At 47.9% G+C, this 17500-nt stretch overlaps 3 protein-coding genes across 3 annotated transcripts in view; 1 reads left to right on the top strand and 2 right to left on the bottom strand.

The window, feature by feature from the left end:
* LOC310823950 (glutamate--cysteine ligase regulatory subunit-like) overlaps positions 1–1518 on the top strand; it is a 44341-nt gene extending 42823 nt beyond the window's left edge. The window contains exon 8 of the mRNA XM_083696892.1: positions 1406–1518. Within this exon, the coding sequence (XP_083553018.1) occupies positions 1406–1455 (50 nt within the window). The 3' untranslated portion in view covers positions 1456–1518. The remainder of the gene's footprint in view (positions 1–1405) is intronic.
* A 1147-nt stretch (positions 1519–2665) lies between these two features.
* LOC310823751 (glutamate--cysteine ligase regulatory subunit-like) lies at positions 2666–7163 on the bottom strand. Its single transcript, XM_083696597.1, has 7 exons — positions 6836–7163; positions 6323–6388; positions 4591–4675; positions 4257–4313; positions 3909–4120; positions 3267–3381; positions 2666–3144 (listed from the first exon to the last, which is right to left on the bottom strand). The coding sequence occupies exons 1-7, from the start codon at positions 7016–7018 to the stop codon at positions 2936–2938; spliced, it is 927 nt and encodes a 308-aa protein (XP_083552723.1). The 5' UTR covers positions 7019–7163; the 3' UTR covers positions 2666–2935.
* A 6254-nt stretch (positions 7164–13417) lies between these two features.
* The window catches only part of LOC310823752 (uncharacterized protein), a gene marked incomplete at both ends in the record, with an annotated part of 236340 nt that continues 232257 nt past the window's right edge, over positions 13418–17500 (bottom strand). Inside the window, 4 exons of the mRNA XM_083696598.1 lie at positions 13418–13938; positions 14205–14251; positions 14367–14540; positions 14732–14905. Of these exons, the coding sequence (XP_083552724.1) occupies positions 13418–13938; positions 14205–14251; positions 14367–14540; positions 14732–14905 (916 nt within the window). The remainder of the gene's footprint in view (positions 13939–14204; positions 14252–14366; positions 14541–14731; positions 14906–17500) is intronic.

Here is a 17500-nt window from a genome sequence, read left to right on the forward strand (position 1 = left end):
CTTTACCCGTCGCTACAGGACCCTTCCCCGGTCTCTGACTTATCTTACTAACTACGTAACTCTGAGTGTGATGTTCAGGCCGGGTAAAGGCCATACTAGTCTCGCCCTCGGCGACATCTCTCTCTCTCTCTCTCTCTATCCCTGACCTGTCTGTCTGTCCTGGACAAGGGCCTCCTGGAGGAGCGCTACGACTGGGCCGAGGTGGGTGTCTGTCTCTGTCTCTGACCTGTCTGTCTGTCCTGGACAAGGGCCTCCTGGAGGAGCGCTACGACTGGGCCGAGGTGGGTGTCTGTCTCTGTCTCTGAACTGTCTGTCTGTCTGATCTGTCTGTCTGTCCTGGACAAGGGCCCCCTGGAGGAGCGCTACGACTGGGCCCAGGTGGGTGTCTGTCTCTGTCTCTGAACAGTCTGTCTGTCTGATCTGTCTGTCTGTCCTGGACAAGGGCCTCCTGGAGGAGCGCTACGACTGGGCCCAGGTGGGTGTCTGTCTCTGTCTCTCCCTGACCTGTCTGTCTCTCTCTCCATGTCCAAGGTGAAACCCCAACAGTAACCAGGTCAACCTGACGTCCTGTTGTGTGATGCCCCCCGATCTGATGGCCTGTCTGTCTGTCTCTCCCTGACCTGTCTCTCTCTCTCCCGTATCCAAGGTGAAGCCCACCAGTAACCAGTGTAGGAGCCAATTTCTATATTTTTCTTTTGGGACATAAAGTGCTTATTTTCTATGTTGTAATATGTGTGACGGTGATTTCTGTTTAGTGGCTCCCCCTGCAGGTGGAGAGGTCCGTTATTATATAGGAAGTGCCAAGGCTACCAGTAGGGGTTTTTGGCTAGGAAAGCACACAGTCTTTAGACCTTGATCTTGACCTTGACAGCCTGTTTGTTTGTTCGCAAATGGTAGCATATTTTAGCTTACTAGATTGCTTTATAATTTTGATAGCCTGCATTTTGAATATCATTTTTGTGGAAAATGGAACAATAAACCGAAGATCATTTTATTTCAACGTAACTCTCGTCTCCGTTTGTTCTACTAGCGTCTACTACAGCCTACCTAGCCAGACCCTGAGCGATATACAATAGGAAATGTTTTAGTCACTACAACCAGGTCAACCTGGCATCCTGTTGTGTGATGCCCCCCGATCTGACGGTGTACGCCAAGCAGGCGGGGGTCCAGCTACTGACCCACAACGACCTCAAAGGTGGGTGTCTGTCTGGGGGTGTCTGTCTGTGTGTCTCTCTCTCTGTCCCTGACCTGTCTGTCTCTCTCTGACCTGTCTGTCCCCCCTCTAACCTAACCTCCCTCTTCATCTGAGCTGTCTGTCTCTCTCTGACCTGACTCTCTCTCTCCCTCCCTCTCTTTCCATGTCTGTCTCTCCCTCTAACCTGTCTCTCTCTCTCTCTCCTTCCAGAGCTCATCTCGGCGGCGGGCTTCCAGGAGGCGCTGTCTCTCTCTCTCTGACCTGTCTGTCTCCCCTCTAACCTGTCTCTCTCTCTCCCTCCCCCCCTCTCCCTCTGAGCTGTCTGTCTGTCTTTGACCTGTCTCTCTGTCGTCTTCCAGAGCTCATCACGTCGGCGGGCTTCCAGGAGGCGCTCCGTGATGACCGCGGCGACCGTAACCGCGGTGACGCGGCGTCGGCCTGGCGCCTCCGCTGGGTCCTGCGCTACACCATCATCGTCAAGAGCCGCGGCATCATCAAGGCCAAGGGCTACCTGGTCCACGCCACCCGGGTAGCGTAGCGTAGCATAGTCTGGTGTAGTCGAGGCTAGCCTAGTGTAGTGTAGCCTTAGCGTAGCATCGTGTAGCCTTGGTTAGCCTGGTTAGCGTTTGCCGGACGGCGCTTGGGTTTAGCCACGCTTAGGGTTAGGTTAGGTACGCTAGGGTTAGCTCATAGCGGCTAACGTGACCAGACATTGGTTGGTTGGTTGGGGCCTGCTGTTAGCGCTGATGTTGAAGTGCCTGTCTGTATGTCTGTCTGTGTCTGTCTGTCTGTCAGTCAGAGTACGCTAGGTAGCAGCTAGGTGGCTACACACACACATTTGATTGAATTGATGACCCCCCTGCACTAACCCTAACCCTAGAGACCTCTTCACCCCCACCACCCCCCTGTACTAACCCTAACCCTAGAGACCTCTTCACCCCCACCACCCCCCTGTACTAACCCTAACCCTAGAGACCTCTTCACCCCCACCACCCCCCTGTACTAACCCTAACCCTAGAGACCTCTTCACCCCCACCACCCCCCTGTACTAGGGTTAACCCTAACCCAAAACAGAAAACATGTGTGTGACATACCCATCATTTAAAAAATCAAAATCTTTTCCCGCTTGACTTTTTCTCGGCAACGGTTAACCCTAAACCTAACCCCTAACTGTCCTCACGAGCTGATAGGGAGTTAGGGTTAGGTTTAGTGGGGGTGAAGAGGTCTCTAGGGTTAGGGTTGGTACAGGGGGGTAGTGGGGGGGTCACAGACGCCCTACAGGGATAGGGTCAGGGTATCAACCAGACGCCTCCCCCTCCCTCCCTTTTTAATGAAATAACCAAAACGACATCATCTGTTTTTTTTTAATCCATGAATTATTTTATTAGTCATCAATTCAATCAAATGTGTGTGGGTGTGAGTAGCCACCTAGCTGCTACCTAGCATGTTTTAGCCACCTAGTCGCTAGCTAGTGTACTCTGACAGACAGGCAGACAGGCACTTCAACATCAGCGCTAACAGCAGGCCCCAACCAACGTCTGGTTCACGTTAGCCGCTATGAGCTAACCCTAGCGTGGCTAAACCCGTAGCTAAGCCTTTCAACTGAACCTAGGTGTCGTCCGGCATACGCTAACCAGGCTAACCAAGGCTACACGATGCTACGCTAAGGCTAGGCCGCACCAGGCTATGCTACGCTAAGGCTACACTACACTAGGCTATCCTCGACTACACCAGACTATGCTATGCTACCCGGGTGGCGTGGACCAGGTAGCCCTTGGCCTTGATGATGCCGCGGCTCTTGACGATGATGGCGTAGCGCAGGACCCAGCGGAGGCGCCACGCCGACGCCGCGTCACCACGGTCATCACGGTCGGTGTCGCCGTGGGACGCCGTCGCTAATGCCGCGCTCTCACGGAGCGCCTCCTGGAAGCCCGCCGACGTGATGAGCTCTGGAAGACGACAGAGAGACAGACAGGTTAGAGGGAGAGAGACAGACAGCTCAGATGGAGAGGGAGGTTAGGTTAGAGGGGGGATAGACAGGTCAGAGAGAGACACACAGACAGACACCCACCTTTGGGGTCGTTGTGGGTCAGTAGCTGGACCCCCGCCTGCTTGGCGTACGCTGTCAGATCGGGGGGCATCACACAACAGGATGCCAGGTTGACCTGGTTACTGGTGGGCTTCACCTTGAATACGGAAGAGAGAGAGAGAGAGAGAGACACTGTTAACTGCTTGGTTGGGACAGAGAGAGACAGACAGTTGACGTACGCCCTCAGGTTGACCTGGTTACTGGTGGGGTTTCACCTTGGACATGGAGAGAGAGACAGATACCCCCAGCCCAGGACAGACAGACAGACACCCACCTGGGCCCAGTCGTAGTGCTCCTCCAGGAGGCCCTTGTCCAGGACAGACAGACAGGTCAGAGACAGACACCCACCTGGTCCCAGTCGTACAACTCCTCCAGGAGGCCCTTGTCCAGGAAAGACAGACAGACAGACAGGTCAGGAACAGACAGACAGACAGACACCCACCTGGGCCCAGTCGTGCAGCTCCTCCAGGAGGCCCTTGTCCAGGTTAGACAGACAGAACCACCCCCCCCCCCCCCCCCCAGGACGCCAGGTTGACACAGGACACAGGTCAGGGACAGACGCCCACCCTCCCCCCCCAGCCCAGGACAAACAGACAGGCCAGAGAAAGACAGACAGACACCCACCTGGGCCCAGTTGTGCAGCTCCTCCAGGAGGCCCTTGTCCAGGTCCGACGTCCCGATGGCGACCACCTTCCCGGACGCCACCAGCGTTTCCAAGACAACCCACGCCGGCCGCAGGTCCGAGAGGGTCTGGGGGGCGTGGTCGTCCCCCGGGGGGCCGGGAGGGGGCGCCAGGATGACCGAGTCGAGTTGGGAGAGGGCGAGAGTAAGACAGGCTGTTGGGGGGGAGGGAGACAGGTTAGAGGTCCGAGAGGGTCTGGGTGTGGGGGGGGGGATGTTGTCCTCCTGGTCGCCAGGGTGAGGGTGAGACAGGCTGTGGAGGGGAGAGACAGGCAGGCAGGCAGGACTCACCCAGGTCGACAGCCTGTCTGATGCACGACTGGTCCGACTCGCACAGGAACAGCTTGACTGCAACGACAACGTTAGCCTGGGTTAACGTGTGGTCGCGTCGTGTGTAATCATGGGCTGGTATCGTTTGTTAGCCCTGGGTTAGCGTGTGTTATCGTGGTGCGTGTGAGCCGGTGTTAGCATGCACTAGCATTTATTAGCATGTGTTATCGTGGTGTGTGTTAGCGTGCAGCAGCATGTGGTGGCGGTATCATGTGTTAGCCTGCGTTAGCCTGCGTGAGCCTGCCTTAGCCTGCATTAGCGTAGCGTTAGCCTGCGTTAGCTTGTCGTAGCGTACCAGACACCTTCAGCTCCTCCCTCTCCTCCGGTGTGATGGTGGTCTCGGCCGCCTGGGGGGTGGAGCAGTCCAGGACGTCAGACTCCTGGAGAGACAGACAGGATAGAGAGAGAGAGAGGGACAGGTAAACAGACAGAAAGGTTATAGAGAGAGACAGACAGGTCTGAGAGACAAACAGGTTCAGGACAGACAGATTACAGAAAGACAGACAGGCGTGCCTGGGGGGGGGGAGCAGTCCAGGACGTCTGACTCCTGGACAGACAGACAGGTTAGAGAGAGAGAGACAGGTTAGAGACAGACCAGACTAGTCGAACCAGAGAGAGAGATTAGCTGACCTCAGCAGAACCTCCCTCCCTGTTTAACCCCCCCCCCTCTCTGCCTCCCCCCCGTCTCCCTGCCTGTGTGTGTGTCTCCCTCTCTCTCTCCCTGTCTCAGGAGCACCCACCCACACACACGTTTTAGATTAGATTCAACTTTATTGTCATTGTGCAGAGTACAAGTACAGAGACAATGAAATGCAGTTAGCGTCTAACCAGAAGTGCAAAATAGCAGAAAGTGCAATGAACAGTATTTACAGGTAGTGCAATATATGAGCAGTAAGTAGTGCAGTATATGAATTAGCAGTAGCATTATAGCATTATAGCAGAATAAATAGTTCCAGTATGAACAGTGTAGCAGCATATGAGCTGTATGGGTAATGCAGTCTAGCAGTATATATGTGTATTAACAGGAGAGCATGACTTCAGTAATGGAAAAAAGAACTCTGAGCAAACTGCTCACCATCATGGACAATGAAGGTCACCCACTGTACCACACCATCATCCAGCAGAAGAGCTTGATCAGCTGGAGGCTACGAGCACTGACAAGCAAAACTGACAGACTTACTAAATCATTTGTCCCCAGAGCCATACAACTCTACAACATGTCAATCAAGGGCAAAGAGATGGACTTCTCTGCATAACCTCCACCATCTGTATCACATCACCATCATGTATCATGTCACTGTTTCACCTCATTATCTACAATGTTTACTAGCTATGCTAGGTCTCATACAGAGCCCCTACCTCCCTCCACCAGCCTGGACTAAATGCACTTTAAAAATAGTCCATATTTATGTAGCCCGTATTTAGTTTTTAGTATTTAATGCTATAATTGCACCTTACCTTTTAGCACCTCACCTAACTGCAAAGACATTTACAACTGCACCTCGCCTGTATAAAATACTGCTAATGTTGTATGTGTATGTTATGTGTGATACCCCTATGTCTGTACGCTACTTGGAACCTGAATTTCCCCCTGGGATAAATAAAGTTTCTATCTATCTATCTCAGTAACATGAGGTAGATAGCAGAATAAATATAAATATGAAGTTGTCACTTGACTCACTAAACACGGGTGTGTCTGTGTGAGTGTGTGTGTCTCCCTCTCTCAGGAGCACCCACACACACACACACACGTTGCCACTTGACTCACTAAACATTGACGCCTCTGGGCGCGTGAGTGTGCCTGTATGTGGGTGTGCGTGTCTGTGCGTGTGGAGCATCCAGAGAGAGACGAAGGAAAGGAGGGAGGGAAGAGAGGGATGAGTCTCACCTTCTCCTCCGCCGACAGTAAGGAAAGAAGACAGGAAACAAGAAAGGAGGGAAGGGAGGGAGGTAAGGAAGACAAGAAAGGAGGGAAGGAAGAGAGAGACAGGAGGAAAGGAGGGAGAGAAGAGAGGGATGAGTCTCACCTTCTCCCCGGCCGACGGCGTCTCGGAGGACCAGTCACTCAGCGTGGCGCGGATACAGTCCTGGAGCTACGGCAACAACAGACAGACAGGTCAGATGGAGAGACAGACAGGTCAGAGACAGCTTGGCGCGGATACAATCCTGGAGCTGGAGGGCAACAACAGGTCAGACAGACAGACAGAAAATGACAATAAAACGACATATTTAGTATTTATTTAATCACATTCATAATACACACACACACACGGTCAGTTCGTTAGAGCCAGTTAGCATTCGCCTTTAGCACCCCGTCAACACTGCACTCGGTAGGTAAATTCGTTAGCTTCGTTAGCTCCAGTTAGCATTAGCCTTTAGCACCCCGTCAACACTGCACTCTGTAGGTAAATTCGTTAGCCCCGTTAGCATTAGCCTTTAGCACCCCGTCAACACTGCACTCTGTAGGTAAATTCGTTAGCTTCGTTAGCCCCGTTAGCATTAGCCTCTAGCCTCCCGACCCCCCCCCCCGCCCTTCTTACCTCCTCACTCGGGGACGACGGACACTTCTTCTTCAGCCGGCTCCGGTTGACGAGGTTCCCGGTGTGGAGGTTGAGCGTCGTGGCCCGGGTCAGAAACGAGGTACCACCGGGGGAGACGGTCCCAGAGGACCCGCTACGAGTACCAGAGGAGCCGCCGGTGTCGGTGGTGGTGGTGGTTTCCATGGTGTCTGTCTCCCCTTCTCTCGTAAAGAAGAAGTAAATGTCGTAAAGATATAATAATAATAATAATAATAAAAAGATATCGTAAAATGAGGGAGGGGTGGGGTTGTCTAGCAACGAGGAACAGTTGGTGGGTTTGAGGGAATGTCGTAAAGGAAAAGAAAATGTCGGAAAGGGACGGGATATGGTGGGTTACCTAGCAACGAGGGGGTGGGGAGAGTGTGTGTGTGGTTTGAAGGACTGTCGTAAAAATAGTTTTTCAAAACAAATACGAACGGTGGAGGGAAAGGGGGGGGGTTGCCTAGCAACGAGGGGGTGGGTTTGAAGGAATGTCGAGTAATGATGACACGACGCGTTTCCACACACACACACACACACGGTCAGTTCGTTAGAGCCAGTTAGCATTAGCCTTTAGCACCCCGTCAACACTGCACTCGGTAGGTAAATTCGTTAGCTTCGTTAGTTAGCCCCGTTATCATTAGCCTCAGAGCCGGTAGAGGAGACGGTACCACCGGGGGAGACGGTCCCAGAGGACCCGCTACGAGTACCAGAGGAGCCGCCGGTGTCGGTGGTGGTGGTGGTTTCCATGGTGTCTGTCTCCCCTTCTCTCGTAAAGAAGAAGTAAATGTCGTAAAGATATAATAATAATAATAATAATAATAATAATAATAATAATAATAATAATAGTAAATGTCGTCAAATAAGGGAGGTTGGTGTGTTTGAGGGAATGTCGTAAAGGAAAAGAAAATGTCGGAAAGGGACGGGATATGGTGGGTTACCTAGCAACGAAGGGGTGGGGAGAGTGTGTGGTTTGAAGGAGTTTCATAAAACATTTTTTTCTAAAAAATGTCGTAAAATACGAACGGTGGAGGGAAAAGGGGGGGGGTTGCCTAGCAACGAGGAGGTGGGTTTGAAGAGCCAAACTACATGGTTCTACTAGCCCTAGGGTTAGGGTCAGGGTTTAGGGTTAGGGTTAAAGTTAACTCATCCCCTAGGGTTAGGGTCAGGGTTTAGGGTTAGGGTCAGGGTCAGGGTTAGAGTAAGGGTTAGGGTCAGAGTCAGGTTCAGGGTCAGAGTCAGGGTCAGGGTTAGAGTCAGGGTTAGGGTCAAGGTTAACTCGTCTCCTAGGCCTGTCTGCACATTTGGGTTGTCATGACGTTGCTAAGTGAAGTGTTAACACTGGAAAGAAAACGTCCCCTTTGGTTTCCACTGATGTTCTATTACACTAATGTTCTATTATACTAAGATTATATTACACTGATGTTCTATTACACTGTTCTATTACATAAATGTTCTATTATACTAATATTCTATTATACTAATGTTCTATTACACTAATGTTCTATTATACTAATGTTCTATTACACTGTTCTATTACATAAATGTTCTATTACACTAATGTTCTATTACATAAATGTCAAAGTCAAAGTCAAAGTCAAAGTGGCTTTATTGTCAATTCTTCACATGTCAAGACATACAAAGGAATCGAGAGGACGTTTCTCACTCTCCCACGGTGAGACAGATAAAGTGCCCAGGCACAACAGATAACACATACTAAAAGTAAAACATTCAATAAAAATAATTTAAACAGTGCAAAAAGAGCAGTCAGTAAAGACAGTAAAGTCAGTAAAATAGCAAAATAGCAGCCAAATACTGTGTATTATGTATAAAAAAATAATAGTGCAATAGTGCATTGTAGCAATAGAATAGTGGATTGTCCAGAGTCCGTGTGTTTTGGGGGGGGGGGGGGGCTGAAGGGTTGGGAGGGGGGGGGTGGTTCCAGCTTCCTGACAGCTAGGAGGATGTGGCTGGGGGAAGTGAGGGGAGAGAATTTAGCTTCCTGACAGCTTGGGGTATGAAGCTTTTCGTGAGTCTGGTGGTGTGGGCACGGAGGCTCCTATACCTTCTTCCAGAAGGCAGGAGGCTGAACAGACTGTGTGCGGGGTGGCTTGCGTCGCTCACAATCGAGGTTGCTTTTCGGGTGAGGCGGGTGGAGTAAGTCTCTTGCAGGGAAGGGAGTGGGGCACCAATGATCTTAGCAGCTGTGTTCACAATGCGTTGCAGTGCTTTCCTACTGTGTTCGGTGCAGCTACCGCCCCACACAGTGATGCAGCTGGACAGGATGCTTTCAATGGTGCCTCGGTAGAATGTTGTCAGGATCGGTGTGGGAGCTTTCGCTCGCTTCAGCTTGCGGAGGAAGTAGAGGCGCCGCTGGGCTGTCTTCGCCAGTGATGCGGTGTTGGTGGTCCAGGAGAGGTCCTCACTGATGTGCACCCCCAGGAATTTGGTGCTGCTCACTCTCTCCACAGCAGCACCATCGATGGTCAGTGGTGGGTGTTCGGTGTGCCCTCTCCGGAAGTCGACCACAATCTCCTTCGTTTTGCTGACATTCAGCAGGAGGTTGTTGTCTCTGCACCACGTGGTCAGAAGGTTGACCTCCTTTCTATAGTGGGTCTCGTCGTTCTTGGAGATGAGACCCACCAGAGTTGTGTCGTCCGCAAACTTCACCATGTGATTGGTGCTGTGGGTTGATGTGCAGTCGTGAGTCAGCAGGGTGAAGAGCAGGGGACTGAGCACACAGCCTTGGGGGGCCCCTGTGCTGAGTGTGATGCTGCTCGAGGTGTTGTTGCCGACTCGTACTGCCTGTGGTCTCTCGCTGAGGAAGTCCAGCAGCCAGTTGCAGAGGGAGGTGTTGAGCCCCAGCTGGTCCAGTTTGCAGATCAGTTGTTGCGGGATTATGGTGTTAAATGCTGAGCTAAAGTCTATGAAAAGCATTCTCACATATGAGTCTGCTTTTTCCAGGTGGGTGAGGGCTGGGTGGAGAGCAGAGCAGATTGCGTCCTCTGTGGAACGTTTTGCTCGGTATGCAAACTGAAAGGGGTCCAGGGTGAGGGGGAGGATGGACTTAATGTGAGACATGACTAGCCGTTCAAAGCACTTCATGATGATGGGGGTCAGTGCTACCGGGCGATAGTCATTGAAGCAGGATGGAGCGGATTTCTTTGGCACAGGTATGATGATGGAGGTCTTGAAATGTGATGGGACAGCAGCTTGACGCAAAGAAGTGTTAAAGATGTCCGTGAAGACATCCTTAAGCTCCTCTGCGCAGTCCCTCAGCACACGGCCTGGGATGTTGTCTGGGCCTGTTGCTTTGCGGGGGTTGATGGTAGAGAGTGTCCTCTTCACACTGGCAGCAGACAGGCACAGGACCTGATCGTGGGGGGGGGGTGGAGTTTTCTGTGGGCTTGTAGTGTTTGTTGCTTCAAACCGTGCAAAGAAGCTGTTGAGGTTGTTGAGCAGAGAGATGTTGTTGTCGCAGGTCTGTGGCGCGGGCTTGTAGTCCGTTATGGTCTGAATGCCCTGCCACAGGCTCCGCGTGTCTCTGCTGTCCTTGAAGTGGCAGGTAATCTTATTTGTGTAGTCCAGTTTTGCTTTCTTGATGCCACGGGACAGGCTGGCTCTCGCTGTTCTTAGGCCATTTTCATCCCCGGCTCTGAAGGCTTTGTCTCTGGCCCTCAGCAGCCGATGGACAGCCCCTGTCAGCCATGGCTTCTGGTTAGCCCGAGTGATGATGGTCTTTTTGTGGGTCACATCATCAGAGCACTTACGGATGTAGGAGAGGACAGTGTCTGTAAGCTCCTCATTGTCCGTATGGTTGTTCTGTGTGGCTGCTTGCTTGAACATGTCCCAGTCTGTTGTTGCAAGACAGTCCTTGAGAGCAGACCTGGACCCCTCCGGCCACACAGTTATCTCTTTCCGGACCGGTTTTCCGACTTTCACTCTGGGCCTATATGCTGGCATTAGCATGACAGTGATGTGATCAGAGAGTCCGATGTGGGGGAGGGGGGAGGCCTTGTATGCTCCTTTGTGGGAAGTGTAGACCAAGTCCAAGGTGTTTTCCCCTCTTGTTGGGAAATTGACATGCTGATGGAGTTTTGGTAGGACAGTCTTAAGGTCAGCATGATTAAAATCTCCAAATGTTCTATTACACTAACGTTTTATTATACTAATGTTCTATTACACTGATGTTCTATTACACTAATGTTCTATTACACTAATGTTCTATTACACTGATGTTCTATTACACTAATGTTCTATTACACTGATGTTCAATTACACTAATATTCTATTACACTAATATTCTATTACACTAATGTTCTATTACACTGTTCTATTACACTAATGTTCTATTACACTAATGTTCTATTACACTGATGTTCTATTACACTGATGTTCAATTACACTGATGTTCTATTACACTAATGTTCTATTACACTGATGTTCTATTACACTAATGTTCTATTACACTAATGTTCTATTACACTAATGTTCTATTACACTGTTCTATTACACTGATGTTCTATTACACTAATGTTCTATTACACTGATGTTCTATTACACTAATGTTCTATTACACTGATGTTCTATTACACTGATGTTCTATTACACTAACGTTCCATTACATTGTTCTATTACACTAATGTTCTATTACACTGATGTTCTATTACACTAATGTTATATTACACTGACGTTCTATTACACTGTTCTATTACACTGTTCTATTACACTGATGTTCTATTACACTAATGTTCTATTACACTAATGTTCTAATACACTGATGTTCTATTACAATGTTCTATTACACTGATGTTCTATTACACTAACGTTCCATTACATTGTTCTATTACACTGATGTTCTATTACACTGTTCTATTACACTGATGTTCTATTACACTGATGTTCTATTACACTGATGTTCTATTACACTAATGTTCTATTACACTGTTCTATTACACTAATGTTCTATTACACTGATGTTCTATTACACTGTTCTATTACACTGATGTTCTATTACACTGTTCCATTATAAAAGATCTGTGATGTTATAAAGAATATTTCAGGTTCAAATTCTGGATTTTTAGGATCCAGTGCTTATTGCTAACTGGCTGGATTCTAATCTCTCTGTTGTTGTAATACTAGTAAATGACCACCAGGTGGTGCCCCCATCTGAGGGCTAGAGGTCTGGGGGATAGGGGTCTGGGGGTCTGGGGGTCTGGAGGTCTGAGGGTCTGGGGGTCAGAGGTACTGCAGGGGACAGGTGAAGTCTTCTCATGAGAGCCACGCCTCCCATGGCAAGGAGCGGTACTGCAGGGGACAGGTGAAGTCTTCTCATGAGAGCCATGCCTCCCATGGCAGGGAGAGGTACTGCAGGGGACAGGTGAAGTCTTCTCATGAGAGCCATGCCTCCCATGGCCGGGAGCAGTACTGCAGAGGACAGGTGAAGTCTTCTCATGAGAGCCATGCCTCCCATGGCAGGGGGCGGTACTACAGGGGACAGGTGAAGTCTTCTCATGAGAGCCATGCCTCCCACAGCCCACAGACAGAGAGGGGAAAAGCAGCCTGCACCTTGGCTGCCCCTCACAATGTCACATGATGCATAGATATTACTGTACTAGATGATTACTATATAAAAATTAAGGAATACATGAAAAGTGAAATTCAGAACATGTACAGCGCCTTCTGAAGGTATTCAGACCGCTTCACTTTTTACACATTTTCTTGTGTTATAGACTCAATTTGAAATGGATTCAATTTAAAGAATTTGCCATCAATCCACACACAATACCTCAGAATGACAAAGCGAGAACATGGTTTTTAAAATTTCAGCACATTTATTAAAACTGAAATACAGAAATACCTCATGTACAGAAGTATTCAGACCTTTTGCTATGACAGTCTTAAAATTAGCTAAAATGCAAAAATGTCATCAACAAATAACTCAATAAGTTGAATTAAGTCCATCTTAATGCAAGGATAATAGTTCATGTCATTTCAGAATAAATATCTTTGTTTTCATAGGGTCTCTGATTTGCATAGGAATCAATTACACACTGTGTAGATTAGGATGTTCCGAAGACACTGTCCATGTTGTACTGACAGAGAAGGAGAGCTGTCTTCACATCCACTCCCTGCTACCTTACACACAGCAACGTAATCCAGCATCACAACTCCAACACCCAATCTAACCAACTCTTATATACATACAGACACTCTCTCCTGTGTTATTCTCAGAGTTCATCATCAGTCTGATTTGATCATCTAATCATTCATCTGGATTGTTTCACTGTCAGTTGCATCTCCATAAAAAAAAATAAAAAACATGTAAGCTTCTGTTTTTTGTCACTCAATTACTGATCTGTCTATTTCACTATCAGAAGCATTTAATTTAATAATATATATATACACTACACCCTACACACTATACACTACACCTTACACACTGGGAGAGGGAACATCTGTACATCCAACATCTCAGTGAAAACACACCACTATCCAACTGCATCATGTTCTGATCCGTCATCTTTGAGCCTTTGGTGTTCAGTGTGATCTCCCTGAGACTAGTTAACACAGGGTCACTGAAGAGTCAACCATAAACCCTGGGTAGAGGGGCTCAGTGAATGTGGAGTGGAATGTGTGCAGGAGGGTCCGTGTGTCAGAGGAGACGCTGTAGAAGGACAGAGTGCCGGACGGCCAGTCCAGATACACTCCTACTCTGTGGGAGCCAGAGGAGGAGACAGGTATGACAGTGTACTTCTTATTGTGACAGGCGGAGTAACTGTCATCAGAGCACCTCAGACTCCAGGACTTGTCATTGTATCCCAACACACAGTCATCACCCCATCCTCTCCTGCTGATTCCTTTATATGTCACTCCTATACCAGCCTCTCCCCCACTCCACCCTACCTCCCAGTAACAGCGCCCAGTCAGACCCTCTCTACACAGCACCTGGTACCAGTAGTCAAATCTCTCTGGGTGATCAGGATACGGCTGCTCCTCTCTCCCACATGTCACCTTTCTATTCTCCTCAGACAGAGAGAGGAGTCTGTATGCTGTGTTTGGGTCCAGTGTGAGCTCACAGGCATCTGATTGAGAGGACAGAAATAATCATCAAATCAATACAATTGAATAACTTACAATATTCACAATGTGATCTTGTTATGGCAACATTCTTTTTATCACAAAATATTACTTATTAATTAATGTTTTATACAACTAATACAACCAATTCACATTTACTAATATTTTAGATTTACATATGAATACAATACTGGTGCTCTGTTTGAACTCTGCTGTACCCTGGTTCTTGAGTAATATCACAGTCCTATTCTCTACAGCGTTGGTGACTTACATTTGATCAGCCCAGGTTTGAGCCTGCACTCTCCACCATGGTCCACACTATATCAACCACAGAAGAACCCACAGAGGTTGGATGACACACTCATGATCATGTGGAAAATAGATACTGTGCATTCATCTCATTGATACGTCCAGCCACATATTCAGCCTTTACCTGAGTGTCTGTAGTTTACAGAGTGGATCTTTCTGTACAGCAGAGAGCAGCGCCAGTCCTGAGTCTCCTGGGTGATTGTAGCTGAGGTCCAGCTCTCTCAGGTGGGAGGGCTTAGACCTCAGAGCTGAAGCCAGAGAAACACAGCCTTCCTCTGGGACTCCACAGAATGACAACCTGGGGAAATAGTGTCACTCCATCTGATATCAAGAATCTGATTATTCCTCTCTAATGTACATGTGCAGCTTTAAATCCTCTTCATTTAGCAGTTGAAAGGCTAGAAACATTGTATTCAAGTGAAGAACATTCAAACTAGTGTGTTATAATGGCCCGAGATACTCATGCTTCTGCACCCCAAAAGACCTCACCTCAGTGTCTGTAGTTGACAGTGTGGACTCCCCAGTCCAGCAGAGAGCAGCTTCACCCCCCCGTCACCGAGATCATTATTACTGAGGTCCAGCTCTCTCAGGTGGCAGGAGTCTGAGCTGAGAGCTGAGGCCAACGCTTCACAGCATCTCTCTGTGAGGTCACATCCATTCAGCCTGAATGAGGAATACAAATAAATACATGCAGCCAAACAATCACTGTGGGGCATTATGATAAGAATTCATGATTCAAGCCAATCGCAGACATATTTGTAGTCAATGTATTTCTAAGTGTGGTATTTTTGAAAACTATTGGGTTAGTGAATTATTAGCTGATCTAAGGCCAGATTGCTCAGGAATTGATTGAATTGAATACAACAAATGATTGTAACAGTATTCAGAGAGTGCCCCCCCCCTCCCACACACACACATACACTCTTTGAAATTCTGCCTTTAACGATAAATAGAGCTGAATATGATGTAATTATAAGCTGCACAATAAATGATTGTTGCATTGTGTGCCTTATTCCCATGCTCCCTCCTTGAGAGTGTGAGGAGAGACAGATTTCTCATCTGTCATTTATGATATTCTTATAATCAATATAGCAAAACAACAATCTATTTTAATCAGTATGACCATGTCATGATGATTATATTTTTTCAGTCATACACTGTTCATTGATTCCTTCATGATCAGTATTGGACTCGTTTATGATTCTATGTAGTAACGGTACGAATCAAGACAGCCAGTCAGGTTGACAGCGGTTATATCTGTCCCCTGGGTTATATCTGTTGGTGGGGATGTGCTGAGTCAGCTGCAAGGCCATCCTGACCTAAAGGTCGGCCTCTTGTTATTGAACTGTGAATGTGTTGCTGTCCCTCTGAAATGGTTTCTCAAAAACATATTATCTAAGAAAGGTAAGACAGTATCCTTCATCGATTTTTTTTAAATTATGAAGACCGCTCATCATGGTAAAATAAATGCACGCACGGGATGATGGTCTGGGAGCTGACAAATGAAAAACGTGGAATACAAATAAAGTGGTAGGACTAGTGTTGTCACAGTGAAGAGTTTAGGAAATGATTGGAAGATCATGTAAATGTTCTGTCTCCGTCATTGATATTTGCAGTGCAAGTATCATTGACAATGTAACACACTTAGGACTGATGTGTCTGACAACAAATAAATACATGAAGCCAAACGATCACTGTGGCACAAGAATTTATGAGTGAGAGTTATAGTTCCTCTCAACAGGGGAGCAATTAACCATGGATACATTTGTAGTCACTAGATTTCTACGTCTGGTATCATGTATTTGATAGCTATTGGGTTAGTGCAGTATTATGCAGTCTCATAAGCTGATCTAAGGCCAGGTGGATCAGGATTTGAGGAAGACAAACATATTCAGATATTGAAGACAGAGCAGCCCCCCTCCCACCACACACATACACACACACACACACACACACACACACACACACACACACACACACACACACACACACACACACACACACACACATTACATAGTAATTGATTGGAAGATAATATCCTTTGTCTGTCTCAATTATTGAGCCTTTCTGTGCAAGTATCATTGATTCCATAGAATGATAATGTAACAGACACTTAGGAATGATGTGTCTGGCAACAAGAATAGTCTGAGACCTCACCTCAGTGTCTGTAGTTGACAGTGTGGACTCCCCAGTCCAGCAGAGAGCAGCTTCACCCCCCCGTCACCTAGATCATTATTACTGAGGTCCAGCTCTCTCAGGTGGCAGGAGTCTGAGCTGAGAGCTGAGGCCAACGCTTCACAGCATCTCTCTGTGAGGTGACATCCATTCAGCCTGAATGAGGAATACAAATAAATACATGAAGCCAAACGATCATTGTGGTGCAAGAATTTATGAGTGAGAGTTATAGTTGCTCTCAACAGGGGAGCAAGCAACCATGGATACATTTGTAGTCACTGGATTTCTACGTCTGGTATCATGTATTTGCTAGCTATTGGGTTAGTGCAGTATTATGTGAGCTGATCTAAGGCCAGGTGGGTCAGGAATTGAGGATGGAAACATATTCACTGGGTGCAGACAGAGCAGCCCCCCCTGCCACCACACGCACGCACGCACGCACACACGCACACACGCACACACACACACACACATTATATCAGAATTGATTGGAAGATAATGTACATTGTCTGTCTCAATTATTGACCATTTCTGTGCAAGTATCATTGATTCCATAGAATGATAATGTAACAGACACTTAGTAATGACGTGTCTGACAACAAGAACAGTCTGAGACCTCACCTCAGTGTCTGTAGTTGACAGTGTGGACTCCCCAGTCCAGCAGATCTCACGGTATTGCGTCGATAAAGATGTCTGGAACGCCGGAGCCGATGTCCAAAAGTTGTCGTCGGCTGTACGATATGGACGCTAAACTGTTTTTAGCGAGAATACTTGAAATAAACAAGGAAATAGCCACTAATTCAGCGAGACAGCGGGCTTCGTGATGTTTGCGCGCCGCCATCTTGGTACACGCCCTCCCTGCGTGATTGGTGGATTTGGTAGCAGGCTAGGTTGAGTCGCTCAGACGCTGCCTTTTGATTGGTCGATTCGCACGTCCGTCTTCTTCGCCACACGTGTTGTCGGTATTGACAAACATTTCAGTGACATGCGCGCGATGCAGTGCTAATATTAGCATGTAGCCTACTTCATTATATAAGAATACAACAATAGCATTTAGCATACTCCACCGGCTATGAATGCAAC

The sequence above is a fragment of the Argentina silus genome, assembly GCF_951799395.1.
Source record: "Argentina silus genome assembly, chromosome: Y".
Lineage (NCBI taxonomy): Eukaryota > Metazoa > Chordata > Actinopteri > Argentiniformes > Argentinidae > Argentina > Argentina silus.